The sequence below is a fragment of the Tachypleus tridentatus genome, unplaced genomic scaffold, assembly GCF_004210375.1.
Source record: "Tachypleus tridentatus isolate NWPU-2018 unplaced genomic scaffold, ASM421037v1 Hic_cluster_1, whole genome shotgun sequence".
Lineage (NCBI taxonomy): Eukaryota > Metazoa > Arthropoda > Merostomata > Xiphosura > Limulidae > Tachypleus > Tachypleus tridentatus.
In genome coordinates this window covers 23,188,281-23,206,174 of record NW_027467777.1, presented here as the reverse complement: position 1 = coordinate 23,206,174, position 17,894 = coordinate 23,188,281, and the positions used below count along the sequence as shown (strand labels likewise).

At 32.4% G+C, this 17,894-nt stretch overlaps 1 protein-coding gene across 1 annotated transcript in view; it reads left to right on the top strand.

Annotated features, from left to right (window-relative positions):
* The window catches only part of LOC143241675 (uncharacterized), a 32,560-nt gene extending 15,557 nt beyond the window's left edge, over positions 1-17,003 (top strand). Inside the window, exons 8-17 of the mRNA XM_076484905.1 lie at positions 312-498; positions 884-985; positions 2,605-2,715; positions 3,310-3,453; positions 3,761-3,901; positions 7,685-7,881; positions 10,314-10,497; positions 13,865-13,966; positions 15,644-15,754; positions 16,825-17,003. Coding sequence (XP_076341020.1) covers positions 312-498; positions 884-985; positions 2,605-2,715; positions 3,310-3,453; positions 3,761-3,901; positions 7,685-7,881; positions 10,314-10,497; positions 13,865-13,966; positions 15,644-15,754; positions 16,825-16,913 — 1,368 coding nt within the window. The 3' untranslated portion in view covers positions 16,914-17,003. The remainder of the gene's footprint in view (positions 1-311; positions 499-883; positions 986-2,604; positions 2,716-3,309; positions 3,454-3,760; positions 3,902-7,684; positions 7,882-10,313; positions 10,498-13,864; positions 13,967-15,643; positions 15,755-16,824) is intronic.
* The last annotated feature ends 891 nt before the right edge of the window (positions 17,004-17,894 follow it).

Sequence of the window (17,894 nt, the reverse complement as noted above, 5' to 3'; positions counted from 1 at the left end):
CATACTAACACGGTCAGTAAGGCTCATTAAGAAACACCATACTAACACGGTCGGTAAGGCTCATTAAAAAACACCCTACTAACACGGTCAGTAAGGCTCATTAAGAAACACCAAACTAACTGATATTTAAAATTCCGACTTTTCTAAATATTCCATCTGATGTATTGCTGTAATCATAACAAAGTGTTTTACAGGCAGTATGGTGACAAGAAATCATAATACATGTTTAGAACTGGATTGTAAGTCACCTAGTTCTAACCTCACAATTGTCCGAGACACTTCGTATACGTTTTCATCTATCTTTCTTATAGACTATTCTTGTCGGAGGTTCCCAAGTTCTTGCTGCCACAAATGCCATCAATGGTGTCGTGTACGTCATTGACAAACCTATGTTTCCTGTTCCGTCGATAAACCTGGTGAAGTGTTTAGCTAATAATCCAGGCTTCACTGTAACTGAACCTTTGGTCACTCAGTCTGGGATCAACAATCTCCTACAAGGTGAAACATGAGAAATGAAATAGACATTACTACGCCCCACGTGTTGAACATGAAATATGCATTAGCTAACACGTGATTTTTGGAATAAAGTAATACAGTTATGTTTTGAGAAACAATAAAATGATGTAACTATATTGTTACATGGCAGCGTTGGCTATTATAAAAGGATACAAACATTTGAAGACTACTAGATTAAATTACATTCCGTCATATATCAAGTTGAGACAATAGCAAGGAAATAACTGTTATATGTTTTATACAAACTAAAGGTCATAGCTATGAACATAATTCTGTTAGTTGTATTATTATCCGTATAGACATAACATTATGTATTTTGTACTAGCAAGTTAGTAGACTCACTATCATGTTATATGTTTCTCACCAGATAAAGGCCCTTTCACCATGTTCATGCCTGCCGACGAAGCTTTCTCTAGAATAAAAAGAGCTGTTCTGGAGAAAATGATGTCGAATAGAAATGTCTTAGATGGTAATATTTTGGTATAATTATACACATCATGAAGAACATGATGTCTAACATAAATGTCTTAGATGGTAATATTTTGGTATAATTATACACGTTATGAAGAACATGATGTCTAACATAAATGTTTTATATGGTAATATTTTGGTATAATTATACATTATGAAGAACATGATGTCCAACATAAATGTCTTAGATGGTAATATTTTGGTATAATTATACACATCATGAAGAACATGATGTCCAACATAAATGTTTTAGATGGTAATATTTTGGTATAATTATACACGTTATGAAGAACATGATGTCTAACATAAATGTTTTATATGGTAATATTTTGGTATAATTATACATTATGAAGAACATGATGTCTAACATAAATGTCTTAGATGGTAATATTTTGGTATAATTATACACATCATGAAGAACATGATGTCTAACATAAATGTTTTAAATGGTAATATTTTGGTATAATTATACACGTTATGAAGATGGTGTCTAACATAAATGTTTTAAATGGTAATATTTTGGTATAATTATACACATCATGAAAAACATGATGTCTAACATAAATGTTTTATATGGTAATATTTTGGTATAATTATACACGTTATGAAGATGATGTCTAACATAAATGTTTTATATGGTAATATTTTGGTATAATTATACACATCATGAAAAACATGATGTCTAACATAAATGTTTTATATGGTAATATTTTGGTATAATTATACACATCATGAAGAACATGATGTCTAACATAAATGTTTTAAATGGTAATATTTTGGTATAATTATACACGTTATGAAGATGATGTCTAACATAAATGTTTTATATGGTAATATTTTGGTATAATTATACACATCATGAAGAACATGATGTCTAGCATAAATGTTTTATATGGTAATATTTTGGTATAATTATACACATGTTTACTGAAAACTACCTCAGGGAAGTATTTCTTTTAAAAAAATACTCATGAAAAATTATTTTAATTAGAACAGTACTCACTGAACATGTTTCAGGAAGGTATTAATGCAGGGGCGTAGATCCTGAGAGGGATGGAGGGTATACATCCCTCCTTTATTTTAGGTGGAGGGTATGGTGCATACAATCATCCCCCCCAACAGTTTGGTCTGTTGAATTGTTTTATTGCATCACAGGCCTACAAATTGTGTGTTTGTTCTTGTGATTCTCGCGTTCTTTCCAATCGAATTACATAATTAGGCCTAGATGTAGGCTTTTTCAGTAGCCGAAATGTACATCTTTAATATAGACGTGCATCTAAACTTTTCGATCTAAGCGATACTTCGTAAGTATCAGTCAGTATGCCTAAGTATACATGTAAGTATCGTGGCAACAAGATTACTCTGTGACTGCATGTTTACAGCTTTCAGGTTCACGTAATCAGAGATTACCAATTTGTAAATTGAACAGTCCACATAAGTGGTTGCAAAAATCATCCCTCCCATTGGGTGTATAAAATCTACTCCCCTGTATATATTAATGGTACAACAATGTTTACTGAAAGGTGTTTCTGTGAAAAGAATACTTAAAACAAATGTTATTTCATCCACATAGATCATGTTCGTTACCCAACTGATATTTCAGTTTTATTTACTTAGATTTCTTGATGAGTCATATTGTACCTGGAGTTCACTTCAGCCGTGCGTTTAGGAATAACTTGATTCTTCCCACGTTAAATGGCAGGCAGATACAACTGTTTATTTCTCCAAGTAAGACGACCTACTTGTCTGTTTTTAAATAGGCTACAAAATCAATACATCAGATATTTTGTAAAGAACGTATAAATGGTCTTACAAAATCAATACATCACAGTATTTTGTAAAGAACGTATAAATAGGCTTACAAAATCAATACATCACAGTATTTTGTAAAGAACGTATAAATGGTCTTACAAAATCAATACATCAGACTATTTCGTAAAGAACGTATAAATAGGCTTACAAAATCAATATATCAGAGTATTTTGTAAAGAACGTACAAAATAGGCTTACAAAATCAATATATCAGAGTATTTTGTAAAGAACGTATAAATAGGCTTACAAAATCAATACATCAGACTATTTTGTAAAGAACGTATAAATAGGCTAGAAAATTAATATATCACAGTATTTTGTAAAGAACGTATAAATAATCTTACGAAATCAGGACATCACAGTATTTTGTAAATCTCATTGACGTAAGTAGTAAAAATGATATTTAATAAAAATTTTGAAAATATTCCAAACGTGCACTTCAACCTCTGGGGGCGAGCAGATTCTAAAGAGTTTGGATGTTTCCTGAGATATAATTATTATGTGTTTCAGATGGACAAGTCATGCTTAACGGCGTGAAGGTTCTATCAAAGGATATTCCAGCAGGAAATGGAGTTGTCCACAAGATTGGTGGAGTTCTTGTTCTCCCAAAAGTAAATACAACGCCATATCCAGATGAGAATATATCAGGAAGACGTAAGAAGTGACTGTCATTAGATATGTTTTCTTTTAATACTGTATTATATTTCTAAAACGCACGGGTTTCACGGCTTGAAAACAAGTCTGTCTCGAAAACATTTCACGTTTACAAATATTAAAACTGAAAAATATAAACAGTAGTTTGATAAACTACATACTGTAAATTTCGTAACAATATCAGTCATATATTATATTTAAAGATTATCTGACTCACTCCTAGTTTATACAAAAATCAGTTACATTCCAGTGTTAAATTTTTCTCACTTCAAGTCAAAATATTTATGACCTGATAATTTGAATAAAGGTTTGCCGGATGATCGTGGCATTCCAACCCCTGTTGATAAGATGGATTCGTCGCTGCTGGATGACCCGAAGAAGGGAAGTGCTAACACATTCTTCAAGTTATTAGAGGAGTCAGGTCTGGACGAAGTAGTGAACAATAAAGGTGCTCGAAGTGATTGTTATACTACTATAAAGAGAAAAATACACATTTAAATGTAAGATGATTAGACTAGAATCAAAGTCAGTAATATTTTATATCTATAGGTGGCGCTTAAAACACATATCGATAAACCGTTTTTAACACCGAAATCAAATATAATGAATCACCTTGATAAGAATTACTGCTGGTATTTGGGCAGCTCACAGAATCACTGCTGGTATTTAGACAGTTCACAGAATCACTGCTGGTATTTGGGCAGTTCACAGAATCACTGCTGGTATTTGGGCAGCTCACAGAATCACTGCTGGTATTTAGACAGTTCACAGTATCACTGCTGGTATTTAGGCAGCTCATAGTATCACTGCTGGTATTTAGACAGTTCACAGAATCACTGCTGGTATTTAGGCAGTTCACAGAATCACTGCTGGTATTTGGGCAGCTCACAGAATCACTGCTGGTATTTAGACAGCTCACAGTATCACTGCTGGCATTTAGACAGTTCACAGAATCACTGCTGGTATTTAGGCAGTTCACAGAATCACTGCTGGTATTTGGGCAGCTCACAGAATCACTGCTGGTATTTAGGCAGTTCACAGAACCACTGCTGGTATTTGGGCAGCTCACAGAATCACTGCTGGTATTTAGGCAGTTCACAGAATCACTGCTGGTATTTAGGCAGCTCACAGTATCACTGCTGGCATTTAGACAGTTCACAGAATCACTGCTGGTATTTGGGCAGCTCACAGAATCACTGCTGGTATTTAGACAGCTCACAGTATCACTGCTGGCATTTAGACAGTTCACAGAATCACTGCTGGTATTTAGGCAGTTCACAGAATCACTGCTGGTATTTGGGCAGCTCACAGAATCACTGCTGGTATTTAGGCAGTTCACAGAACCACTGCTGGTATTTGGGCAGCTCACAGAATCACTGCTGGTATTTAGGCAGTTCACAGAATCACTGCTGGTATTTAGGCAGCTCACAGTATCACTGCTGGCATTTAGACAGTTCACAGAATCACTGCTGGTATTTAGGCAGTTCACAGAATCACTGCTGGTATTTGGGCAGCTCACAGAATCACTGCTGGTATTTAGGCAGTTCACAGAACCACTGCTGGTATTTGGGCAGCTCACAGAATCACTGATGGTATTTAGGCAGTTCACAGAATCACTGCTGGCATTTGGGCAGCTCACAGAATCACTGCTGGTATTTAGGCAGTTCACAGAACCACTGCTGGTATTTGGGCAGCTCACAGAATCACTGATGGTATTTAGGCAGTTCACAGAATCACTGCTGGTATTTAGGCAGCTCACAGTAAATATTTTACTACAGCTCTTGTATCTGTAGCACGATTTCTGATTCGACAAATATACTTTCAGTTAAAGGTTGTTTTGCCTTCAGCAAAATAAAAATATAGCGTGAATAAAATATTCATAAAATTATGGACTAAAATAGTCCAGAAATCAAACAGTAAATTGATTTATAACGTAGCAAATAAAGTATATATGTTTACTGTATTCAACTTGTGACAACAATGATTCATTATGTAATAAGTACAAGTATGAATAGTGTATTAAACTTGTTACAACAATGATTCATTATGTAATAAGTACAAGTATGAATAGTGTATTAAACTTGTTACAAGAATGATTCATTATGTAATAAGTACAAGTATGAATAGTGTATTAAACTTGTTACAAGAATGATTCATTATGTAATAAGTACAAGTATGAATAGTGTATTAAACTTGTTACAACAATGATTCATTATGTAATAAGTACAAGTATGAATAGTGTATTAAACTTGTTACAAGAATGATTCATTATGTAATAAGTACAAGTATGAATAGTGTATTAAACTTGTTACAACAATGATTCATTATGTAATAAGTACATGTGTAAGTTTTAAGCTTTTTTATTATTTTTATACGACTTGTTTTAAATTTGTCATTAATAATTGTGAAGATTTTTAAAGTATTATATCTTTAATGTATAATGTTCAATTTGTCTAATTTTATTGACGTTCTGCGGATGAAAAGCATATTATCAAATATTGTAAATCTTTTTTATGTGATATACTTTCTTGTCTAACAATATTTGTTACTGGATTATGGATTATTTCGTTTCTTTATCTTTGAAATTCGTGCAAAGCTACTCGAAGGCTATCTGCTCTAGCCGTCTCTAATTTATTAGTGTAAGATAGAAAGAAGGCAGCTAGTCATCATCTCCCACTGCCAACTCTTGGGCTACTTGTTTACCAACAAATAGTGGGATAGACCACACATTAGAATGCTCCTATGGTTGAAACGGTGAGCATGTTTGGTGTGATAAGTATTCGAATCCATGACCCTCAGATTGTGAGTCAAGTGGCTGTGTCAGGCTGAATTATTTTTGAAGTTCTACAGTTAGTATCGCTTTAGTAGTTTAAGCTTCAAAATACTCCTGTGAAAGGATAAGCTATGTCTATTTGATCATATATTATCTACAGTGAAAGTGTCAGCTGTATCTGTTTGATCATATATTATCTACAGTGAAAGTGTCAGCTGTATCTCTTTGATCATATATTATCTAGAGTGAAAGTGTTAGCTATATCTGTTTGATCATATATTATCTACAGTGAAAGTGTTAGCTATGTCTGTTTGATCATATATTATCTACAGTGAAAGTGTTAGCTGTATCTGTTTGATCATATATTATCTACAGTGAAAGTGTTAGCTGTATCTGTTTGATCATATATTATCTACAGTGAAAGTGTTAGCTATATCTGTTTGATCATATATTTTCTACAGTGAAAGTGTTAGCTGTATCTGTTTGATCATATATTATCTACAGTGAAAGTGTCAGCTGTATCTGTTTGATCATATATTATTTACAGTGAAAGTGTTAGCTATATCTGTTTGATCATATATTATCTACAGTGAAAGTGTTAGCTGTATCTGTTTGATCATATATTATCTACAGTGAAAGTGTCAGCTGTATCTGTTTGATCATATATTATTTACAGTGAAAGTGTTAGCTATATCTGTTTGATCATATATTATCTACAGTAAAAGTGTTAGCTATATCTGTTTGATCATATATTATCTAGAGTGAAAGTGTTAGCTATATCTGTTAGATCATATATTATCTAGAGTGAAAGTGTTAGCTATATCTGTTTGATCATATATTATCTACAGTGAAAGTGTTAGCTATATCTGTTTGATCATATATTTTCTACAGTGAAAGTGTTAGCTGTATCTGTTTGATCATATATTATCTACAGTGAAAGTGTTAGCTGTATCTGTTTGATCATATATTATTTACAGTGAAAGTGTTAGCTATATCTGTTTGATCATATATTATCTACAGTGAAAGTGTCAGCTGTATCTGTTTGATCATATATTATCTACAGTAAAAGTGTTAGCTATATCTGTTTGATCATATATTATCTACAGTGAAAGTGTTAGCTATATCTGTTTGATCATATATTATCTAGAGTGAAAGTGTTAGCTATATCTGTTAGATCATATCTTATCTAGAGTGAAAGTGTTAGCTATATCTGTTTGATCATATATTATCTACAGTAAAAGTGTTAGCTATATCTGTTGGATCATATATTATCTACAGTGAAAGTGTTAGCTGTATCTGTTGGATCATATATTATCTACAGTGAAAGTGTTAGCTGTATCTGTTTTCATATTTGATCAGTGAAACAACTTAATGGGATGTGATTTGTAAGGAGTTTACTTTCTACTTACTGAACAACAACCATATTTCTAACAAACATCAATATTTTTTCCTATCTAGAAAATTTCACTGTATTTGCTCCTACTGATAATGCCATAGCCTCGAACCCTTCTTCACAGAACAGAGATCTCAGGGAACTACTTACTTACCACATCTGTCCTGGTCTTGTTCCTGTCGAAAACATGCTCAATGAAATGACTGTGCCATCGCTTTTAGATGGAACAAATATTCGGTTCAATCGGTATCAAAATGGAAAAGTAAGTATGTAAACTAAATGTAGAGAAGTATATCGGGTTTGGGTGTAAATTCCAGGGTGTACATGAACTAATCATAGAGGAACATGTCAGGTTTGAGTGTAGGGTGCAAGGTGTACATGAACTAATCATAGAGGAACATGTCAGGTTTAGATGTTGGTTCCAGGGTGTACATGAACTAATCACAGAGGAACATGTCAGGTTTAGATGTTGGGTCCAGGGTGTACATGAACTAATCATAGAGGAACATGTCAGGTTTGAATGTAGGGTGCAAGGTGTACATGAACTAATCATAGAGGAACATGTCAGGTTTAAATGTTGGTTCCAGGGTGTACATGAACTAATCACAGAGGAACATGTCAGGTTTAGATGTTGGGTCCAGGGTGTACATGAACTAATCATAGAGGAACATGTCAGGTTTGAGTGTAGGGTGCAAGGTGTACATGAACTAATCATAGAGGAACATGTCAGGTTTGAGTGTAAGGTCCAGGGTGTACATGAACTAATCATAGAGGAACATGTCAGGTTTGAGTGTAGGGTGCAAGGTGTACATGAACTAATCACAGAGAAACATGTCAGGTTTGAGTGTAGGGTGCAAGGTGTACATGAACTAATCATAGAGGAACATGTCAGGTTTGAGTGTAGGGTGCAAGGTGTACATGAACTAATCACAGAGGAACATGTCAGGTTTGAGTGTAAGGTCCAGGGTGTCCATGAACTAATCATAGAGGAACATATCAGGTTTGAGTGTAAGGTCCAGGGTGTACATGAACTAATCATAGAGGAACATGTCAGGTTTAGATGTTGGGTCCAGGGTGTCCATGAACTAATCATAGAGGAACATGTCAGGTTTGAGTGTAAGGTCCAGGGTGTTCATGAACTAATCATAGAGGAACATGACAATGATGTTATCATGTTTCTGTTTATTTAAAATGTTCCAACTTTTGGACAATGATGTTATCATGTTTCTGTTTATTTAAAATGTTCCAACATCTAGACTGTGATATTACTATCTTTCTATTTATTTAAAATGATCCAACATCTAGACTGTGATATTACTATCTTTCTATTTATTTAAAATGTTCCAACTTCTGGACAATGATGTTATCATGTTTCTGTTTATTTAAAATGATCCAACATCTAGACTGTGATATTACTATCTTTCTATTTATTTAAAATGTTCCAACTTCTGGACAATGATGTTATCATGTTTCTGTTTATTTAAAATGTTCCAACATATAGACTGTGATATTACTATCTTTCTATTTATTTAAAATGTTCCAACTTCTGGACAATGATGTTATCATGTTTCTGTTTATTTAAAATGTTCCAACATCTAGACTGTGATATTACTATCTTTCTATTTATTTAAAATGTTCCAACTTCTGGACAATGATGTTATCATGTTTCTGTTTATTTAAAATGTTCCAACATCTAGACTGTGATATTACTATCTTTCTATTTATTTAAAATGTTCCAACTTCTGGACAATGATGTTATCATGTTTCTGTTTATTTAAAATGTTCCAACATATAGACTGTGATATTACTATCTTTCTATTTATTTAAAATGTTCCAACTTCTGGACAATGATGTTATCATGTTTCTGTTTATTTAAAATGTTCCAACATCTAGACTGTGATATTACTATCTTTCTATTTATTTAAAATGTTCCAACTTCTGGACTATGATGTTATCATGTTTCTGTTTATTTAAAATGTTCCAACATCTAGACTGTGATATTACTATCTTTCTATTTATTTAAAATGTTCCAACTTCTGGACAATGATGTTATCATGTTTCTGTTTATTTAAAATGTTCCAACATCTAGACTGTGATATTACTATCTTTCTATTTATTTAAAATGTTCCAACTTCTGGACAATGATGTTATCATGTTTCTGTTTATTTAAAATGTTCCAACATCTAGACTGTGATATTACTATCTTTCTATTTATTTAAAATGTTCCAACTTCTGGACAATGATGTTATCATGTTTCTGTTTATTTAAAATGTTCCAACATCTAGACTGTGATATTACTATCTTTCTATTTATTTGAAATGTTCCAACTTCTGGACAATGATGTTATCATGTTTCTGTTTATTTAAAACTTTCAAACTTCTCTACATTGATATTTTCATTTTTCTCTTTATTTCTGTAAAACAAATTGCTTGAACTAAAGAAATCTTAAACTGAAGGTGGAAACATTGTTCTTGCGTTGTGAATAAAATTGTTAATACCCATATTAGTCGTGAGAAACAATACGTGTTTTTGATTCGTCTGTCGGGTGTCTTCTTGCTCGAACCCATGTCAACATATTTTTGATTGGTTAGTTAGGTGTTAACATTTTTGAGTGAATAACTGAGCGTGTGTGATTAGTTTACAAGATGTCACGTGCTTGAAGTAACGACTACGTGTGTTTTATTGGTTCTTCAGGTGTTCACTGTTGCAGGAGCCAGAATCCTCGGTGTGAAAGATTTACCAAACACCAGAATATTCCTTATCGACCGTGTTTTGTATGTACCCCAAGGCGACATCTATAACTCAGTAGCGAGATCTCCTGAATTACAGAACCTAACTCGATGTCTACAAAAGACAGGACTGGCTGACTTACTTAAAGGTTAGAAATACCTGTAGTTATGGAAAACCTGCAGAGGTTCTCTTGTGCCATTTCTAATTTTGAACCAACTACCAAAGGGAAGGCTGTCAACCAATAGCATCACCACTTTTATAATGAGTTACAGACACGTGTTTGTTAAATTACTTTTTATCAAGTGTGTGTGTGTTTTCTTATAACAAATCCACATTGGGCTATCTGCTGAGTCCACCAAGGGGACTTTGATCAAACTGTGAAACATGATTATTAGATGTAAAATATGACATTTAATATTCTTACTCGAACTCTTGTCTAATCAGTAAAGTTAAAATATATCTGAATGTGAAAAAAGCAGCATTCCTAACTAATACATACAGTTTGTAGTTAAGATACAAACTGGGTTTACGTTTAAAGGTCGTTGAATGACGTAGGCTTAACGTGGGCCTGCCCATTCTGATTATTTGTTATTACATCGTTTATTATTGCTTTCATATTTTGTGTATTGGTAAATACACGCCTTGGCTGTCTTTGGATATTTTGTGTATTGGTTAATACATACCTTGGCTGTCTTTGGATATTTTGTGTATTGGTTAATACACATCTTGGATGTGTTTAGATATTTTGTGTATTGGTTAATACACACCTTGGCTATCTTTGGATATTTTGTGTATTGGTTAATACACACCTTGGATGTCTTGGATATTTTGTGTATTGGTTAATACACACCTTGGATGTGTTTAGATATTTTGTGTATTTGTTAATACACACCTTGACTGTCTTTGGATATTTTGTGTATTGGTTAATACACACTTTGGCTATCTTTGGATATTTTGTGTATTGGTTAATAAAACCTTAGATGTGTTTAGATATTTTGTGTATTGGTTAATACATACCTTGGATGTGTTTAGATATTTTGTGTATTGGTTAATACACACTTTGGCTATCTTTGGATATTTTGTGTATTGGTTAATACACACCTTGTATGTGTTTAGATATTTTGTGTATTGGTTAATACACACCTTGGATGTGTTTAGATATTTTGTGTATTGGTTAATACACACCTTAGATGTGTTTAGATATTTTGTATATTGGTTAATACACACCATGGATGTGTTTAGATATTTTGTGTATTGGTTAATACATACCTTGGATGTGTTTAGATATTTTGTCTATTGATTAATACATACCTTGGATGTATTTAGATATTTTGTGTATTAGTAACAAATAACTCATATTTCCAAAATAAAATATATTTTTATTTCAAAATATCTATCAGTAAACTTGTGAGTTATTTGTTGCTGTTAGTAATTGAATTAATGTTATGTATAGATAGATATATGATGATATACTAGTAATTGAGTTAATGTTATGTATAGATAGATGTATGATGATATACCAGTAATTGAGTTAATGTTATGTAGATATATGATGATATACTAATAATTGAGTTAATGTTATGTATAGATATATGATGATATACTAGTAATTGAGTTAATGTTATGTATAGATATATGATGATATACTAATAATTGAGTTAATGTTATGTATAGATATATGATGATATACTAATAATTGAGTTAATGTTATGTATAGATATATGATGATATACTAGTAATTGAGTTAATGTTATGTAGATATATGATGATATACTAATAATTGAGTTAATGTTATGTATAGATATATGATGATATACTAGTAATTGAGTTAATGTTATGTAGATATATGATGATATACTAGTAATTGAGTTAATGTTACATATAGATATATGATGATATACTAGTAATTGAGTTAATGTTATGTATAGATATATGATGATATACTAATAATTGAGTTAATGTTATGTATAGATATATGATGATATACTGGTAACTGAGTTAATGTTATGTAGATATATGATGATATACCAGTAATTGTAGATATATGATGATGATATACCAGTAACTGAGTTAATGTTATGTAGATATACGATGATATACCAGTAACTGAGTTAATGTTATGTAGATATATGATGATATACCAGTAACTGAGTTAATGTTATGTATAGATATATGATGATATACTAGTAATTGAGTTAATGGTATGTAGATATACGATGATATACTAGTAATTGAGTTAATGTTATGAATAGATATATGATGATATACTAGTAATTGAGTTAATGTTATGTAGATATATGATGATATACTAGTAATTGAATTAATGTTATGTATGGATATATCATGATATACTAGTAATTGAGTTAATGTTATGTAGATATATGGTGATATACTAGTAATTGAGTTAATGTTATGTATAGATATATGATGATATACTAGTAATTGAGTTAATGTTATGTAGATATATGATGATATACTGGTAATTGAGTTAATGTTATGTAGATATATGATGATATACTAATAACTGAATTAATGTTATGTATGGATATATGATGATATACTAGTAATTGAGTTCATGTTATGTATAGATAGATATATGATGATATACTAGTAATTGAGTTAATGTTATGTATAGATAGATATATGATGATATACCAGTAATTGAGTTAATGTTATGTATAGATATATGATGATATACTAGTAATTGAGTTAATGTTATGTATAGATAGATATATGATGATATACCGGTAATTGAGTTAATGTTATGTAGATATATGATGATATACTAGTAATTGAATTAATGTTATGTATGGATATATGATGATATACTAGTAATTGAGTTCATGTTATGTAGATATATGATGATATACTAGTAATTGAGTTCATGTTATGTAGATATATGATGATGTACTAGTAATTGAATTAATGTTATCTATGGATATATGATGATATACTGGTAATTGAGTTAATGTTATGTATAGATATATGATGATATACTAATAATTGAGTTAATGTTATGTAGATATATGGTGATATACTAGTAATTGAGTTAATGTTATGTATAGATATATGATGATATACTAGTAATTGAGTTAATGTTATGTATAGATATATGATGATATACTGGTAATTGAGTTAATGTTATGTAGATATATGATGATATACTGGTAATTGAGTTAATGTTATGTAGATATATGATGATATACTAGTAATTGAATTAATGTTATGTATGGATATATGATGATATACTAGTAATTGAGTTCATGTTATGTAGATATATGATGATGTACTAGTAATTGAATTAATGTTATCTATGGATATATGATGATATACTGGTAATTGAGTTAATGTTATGTATAGATATATGATGATATACTAGTAATTGAGTTAATGTTATGTATAGATATATGATGATATACTGGTAATTGAGTTAATGTTATGTATAGATATATGATGATATACTGATGTCAATCACATAACAATGGTTCTGAGTTAACATTTTGATTCTTCCGAAGGTCCTGGCCCTCTTACTCTCTTTGCCCCCAATGATGCTGCATTTGGAAATCTGCCACAAAGAGAATTTGACCAGTTGTTGAATGACCCTGGGAAACTTAGAGGTGAGTTTAGGATTAGCGAAAAGCATGAGGTATGATTTGTCTACATAATTTTATTGAACTCCAGTTACAAACTCATAAATTAAACTTTAAACAGGTCTAATCATTTTAATGAAGTGAACCACACCTGTGACACATGAATAAACCGCAACTGTGACAATGTTACCAGTTTCACCCAGTGAACTGCAACTGTGACAATGTTACCAGTCTCACCCAGTAAACCGCAACTCTGACAGTGTTACCAGTTTCACCCAGTAAACCGCAACTGTGACAGTGTTACCAGTCTCACCCAGTAAACTGCAACTGTGACAATGTTACCAGTTTCACCCAGTAAACTGCAACTGTGACAATGTTACCAGTCTCACCCAGTGAATTGCAACTGTGACAATGTTACCAGTTTCACCCAGTGAATTGCAACTGTGACAATGTTACCAGTTTCACCCAGTGAACTGCAACTGTGACAATGTTACCAGTCTCACCCAGTAAACCGCAACTGTGACAATGTTACCAGTCTCACCAAGTGAACTGCAACTGTGACAGTGTTACCAGTTTGACCCAGTAAACCGCAACTGTGACAATGTAACCAGTCTCACCCAGTGAACTGCAACTGTGACAGTGTTACCAGTCTCACCCAGTGAACTGCAACTGTGACAATATTACCAGTCTTACCCAGTAAACCGCAACTGTGACAATGTTACCAGTCTCACCCAGTGAACTGCAACTGTGACAATGTTACCAGTCTCACCCAGTAAACCGCAACTGTGACAATGTTACCAGTCTCACCCAGTGAACTGCAACTGTGACAATGTTACCAGTCTCACCCAGTAAACCGCAACTCTGACAATGTTACCAGTCTCACCCAGTGAATCGTAACTGTGACAATTTTACCAGTTTCACCCAGTGAATCACAACTGTGGCAATGTTACCAGTTTCACCCAGTAAACCGCAACTGTGACAATGTCACCAGTCTAACTCAGTGAAATACAACTGTTACAATGTCACCAGTCTAACTCAATGAAACACAACTGTAACAATGTACTAGTCTAACTCAGAGAAGTAGACGGAATCAAAACTTGGATCATGACTAGGCTTAACACAGACTGAAGATGTACTGATATAATCCAGACGTATGTAGGGAAGAAACATGAGTGTCTTGTTCCAGATAGGTGGACTGGAACATAACATGGATCACAGGCGGTCATGTTAGAGATAGGTGCACTGGAACATAACATGGATGATATAGTGTCCTATTACAGATAGGTGGACTGGAAGATGGACCACATAGTGTCCTATTCCAGATAGGTGGACATATATAACATGTATAATGTTTATACATATTACAGAGCTAACCATAATGACTTTAGACCGGAAGTAAAATATTGGTAAAGACAATCTCTATGTACTTGCTAGCTATCAACACCAACGTTTATGAAGCTAACAACAAATATATCCTGTTACTCCAATGTCAGCCAGTGGTCACCACACTGGTGTGATGAACACTTCATGTAACTTCCGTGGACATAAGATGCAAAACTGTGTGTTTAAAAAGGTTTTAAAAACATTTGTATAAATTAATGTTGATCGAAACTTGTTGTTACCGTGACAACCTTGGTGAAGCATGAATATATTAATGTTTTAGTGAGGCCGTTCATTGATGATTATTTTACAAATTGTAAACAGATCTGCTGAGAAGACACATGGTTGGAGGAACGTTCTACACAGCAGGACTGTCCAGTGGGATGAAGTTGAAGGCGACTGGTGGTAATGATCTAACAATCGGAGATGAGCCTGGTAAACCTTTACTTATTTTACTGATGTACTACCATTAGTAAGAATGGTGTAATGAATTTAGAAACTAAATATAACATTAGGTTTGGTGAAGTGGTACTTAGACCAGTGCAGGATGTAGACTTGGGCTTATTTAAGTTACGTTTTCATAACTTGGTAGTAAGCCATGTGAAATGTTCATGGGGTTGTTTACTAAAGTCTTACATTTTAAGACTAAATATTAATTTAAAAATTAACCATTCTGCTTAGTTATATCAAGTATAAAACACCATTCTGCTTAGTTACGTTAGGTATAAAACACCATTCTGCTAAGTTACGTTAGGTATAAAACACCATTCTGCTTGGTTACATCAGGTATAAAACACCATTCTGCTTAGTTACGTCAGGTATAAAACACCATTCTGGTTAGTTGCATTAGGTATAAAACACCATTCTGCTTAGTTACGTTAGGTATAAAACACCATTCTGGTTAGTTACGTTAGGTATAAAACACCATTCTGGTTAGTTACGTCAGGTATAAAACACCGTTCTGCTTAGTTACGTTAGGTATAAAACACCATTCTGCTAAGTTACGTCAGGTATAAAATACCATTATGCTTAGTTACGTTAGGTATAAAACACCATTATGCTTAGTTACGTTAGGTATAAAACACCATTCTGCTTGGTTACATCAGGTATAAAACACCATTCTGCTTAGTTACGTCAGGTATAAAACACCATTCTGCTTAGTTACGTTAGGTATGAAACACCATTCTGCTTAGTTACGTGATATAATAAAGAATATTGTAAAGTAGTGATGGTTTCTATTGAAAACTCAATGCTAATAATTACAGAAACTTTCATTTTTAATTTTTACCAAGGAAACTCAGGCTGGTTCATTTTTGTGTTTGTCAAAATTTATATGAATCAGTTTCCTGAATTTTTCTGGGAATTACTGTCTTATTGTTGTATGAATGATATTATTACTCCTATAGTTAAAGTTATTATAGATACAAATTTATTTCTATTTTTATTAGTCATTTTTAGGAAACATATATATAATATTATGGTGTTATCGTATTTTTGTTGTTTAGATTGTACTACGGTAGATGGCGTGAAGATCAGTTATCCAGACGTCAATTGTAACAATGGTGTTATTCACATGATCAGCCACATGCTTTAGAAAGAAATAAAATCAAGTGTGTTGGATATTTTAGTTTAAATTCTGAAGTGACCATTGTAGTATAACATAGAATAAATCACACGTACTGTTTGTGTGCTTGTTTTTGCCTCATTACTGTAATAGTCTAATAAGACAGAATGCCATTTTATATGTCAGACACGGGACTATTAATTATGATGACGTCACAATTCCCTCTTACTGGGTTATGATAAAAAATATAAACATAAGGAGATACGAAATGTGAAATTAGTATAAGTGTTTCTCAGAAAATCACTAACGGATAATTAGTTATAACAAAAACAGAAACAGATATAACAGCTAACTATTCAGTGTTAAAGAACTAATCCATCACAGTTATAGTTTAGTCTTTAAGCTTATAAATCATTAGAAAACGACAGGCCTAAAATCTGTGATAAAAATAACGTTATAAATACGTTCATCTTAACTTGTCTAATTCGGAGTTAAAATAAGATATGTGTACAAATGTCTTTAGTATTCCACAAGTAGGCTAGTGCGAATATACAAATTAATGGTGAATGGAAAATATATATATACAAAGATTTCAAATATATGTTTTATTGTTCAGTCGTGGTTAAAATTATCTACTAACAATTGGATAAACCTTTATAAAATGTTTAAATTCAATTTACCTTCTAGTCCAGCCATAAAATGCAAATATCGTACTTTGCATTTGTAAATATCCAAATATAAACAGGAACTGGAAATAACAAACTATGATGACAATATACAGGAACTAGAAACAATAATAACAATGGACATAAACTGGAAACAACAATATACATAAACTGGAAACACCATCACAGAGGAAGCGGAATCAACAAACAATATACAGAAACCGGAAACAACAAACTATGATGACAATATACAGGAACTAGAAACAATAACAACAATGGACATAAACTGGAAACAAAAATATACAGAAACTGGAAACACCATCACAGAGGAAGCGGAATCAACAAA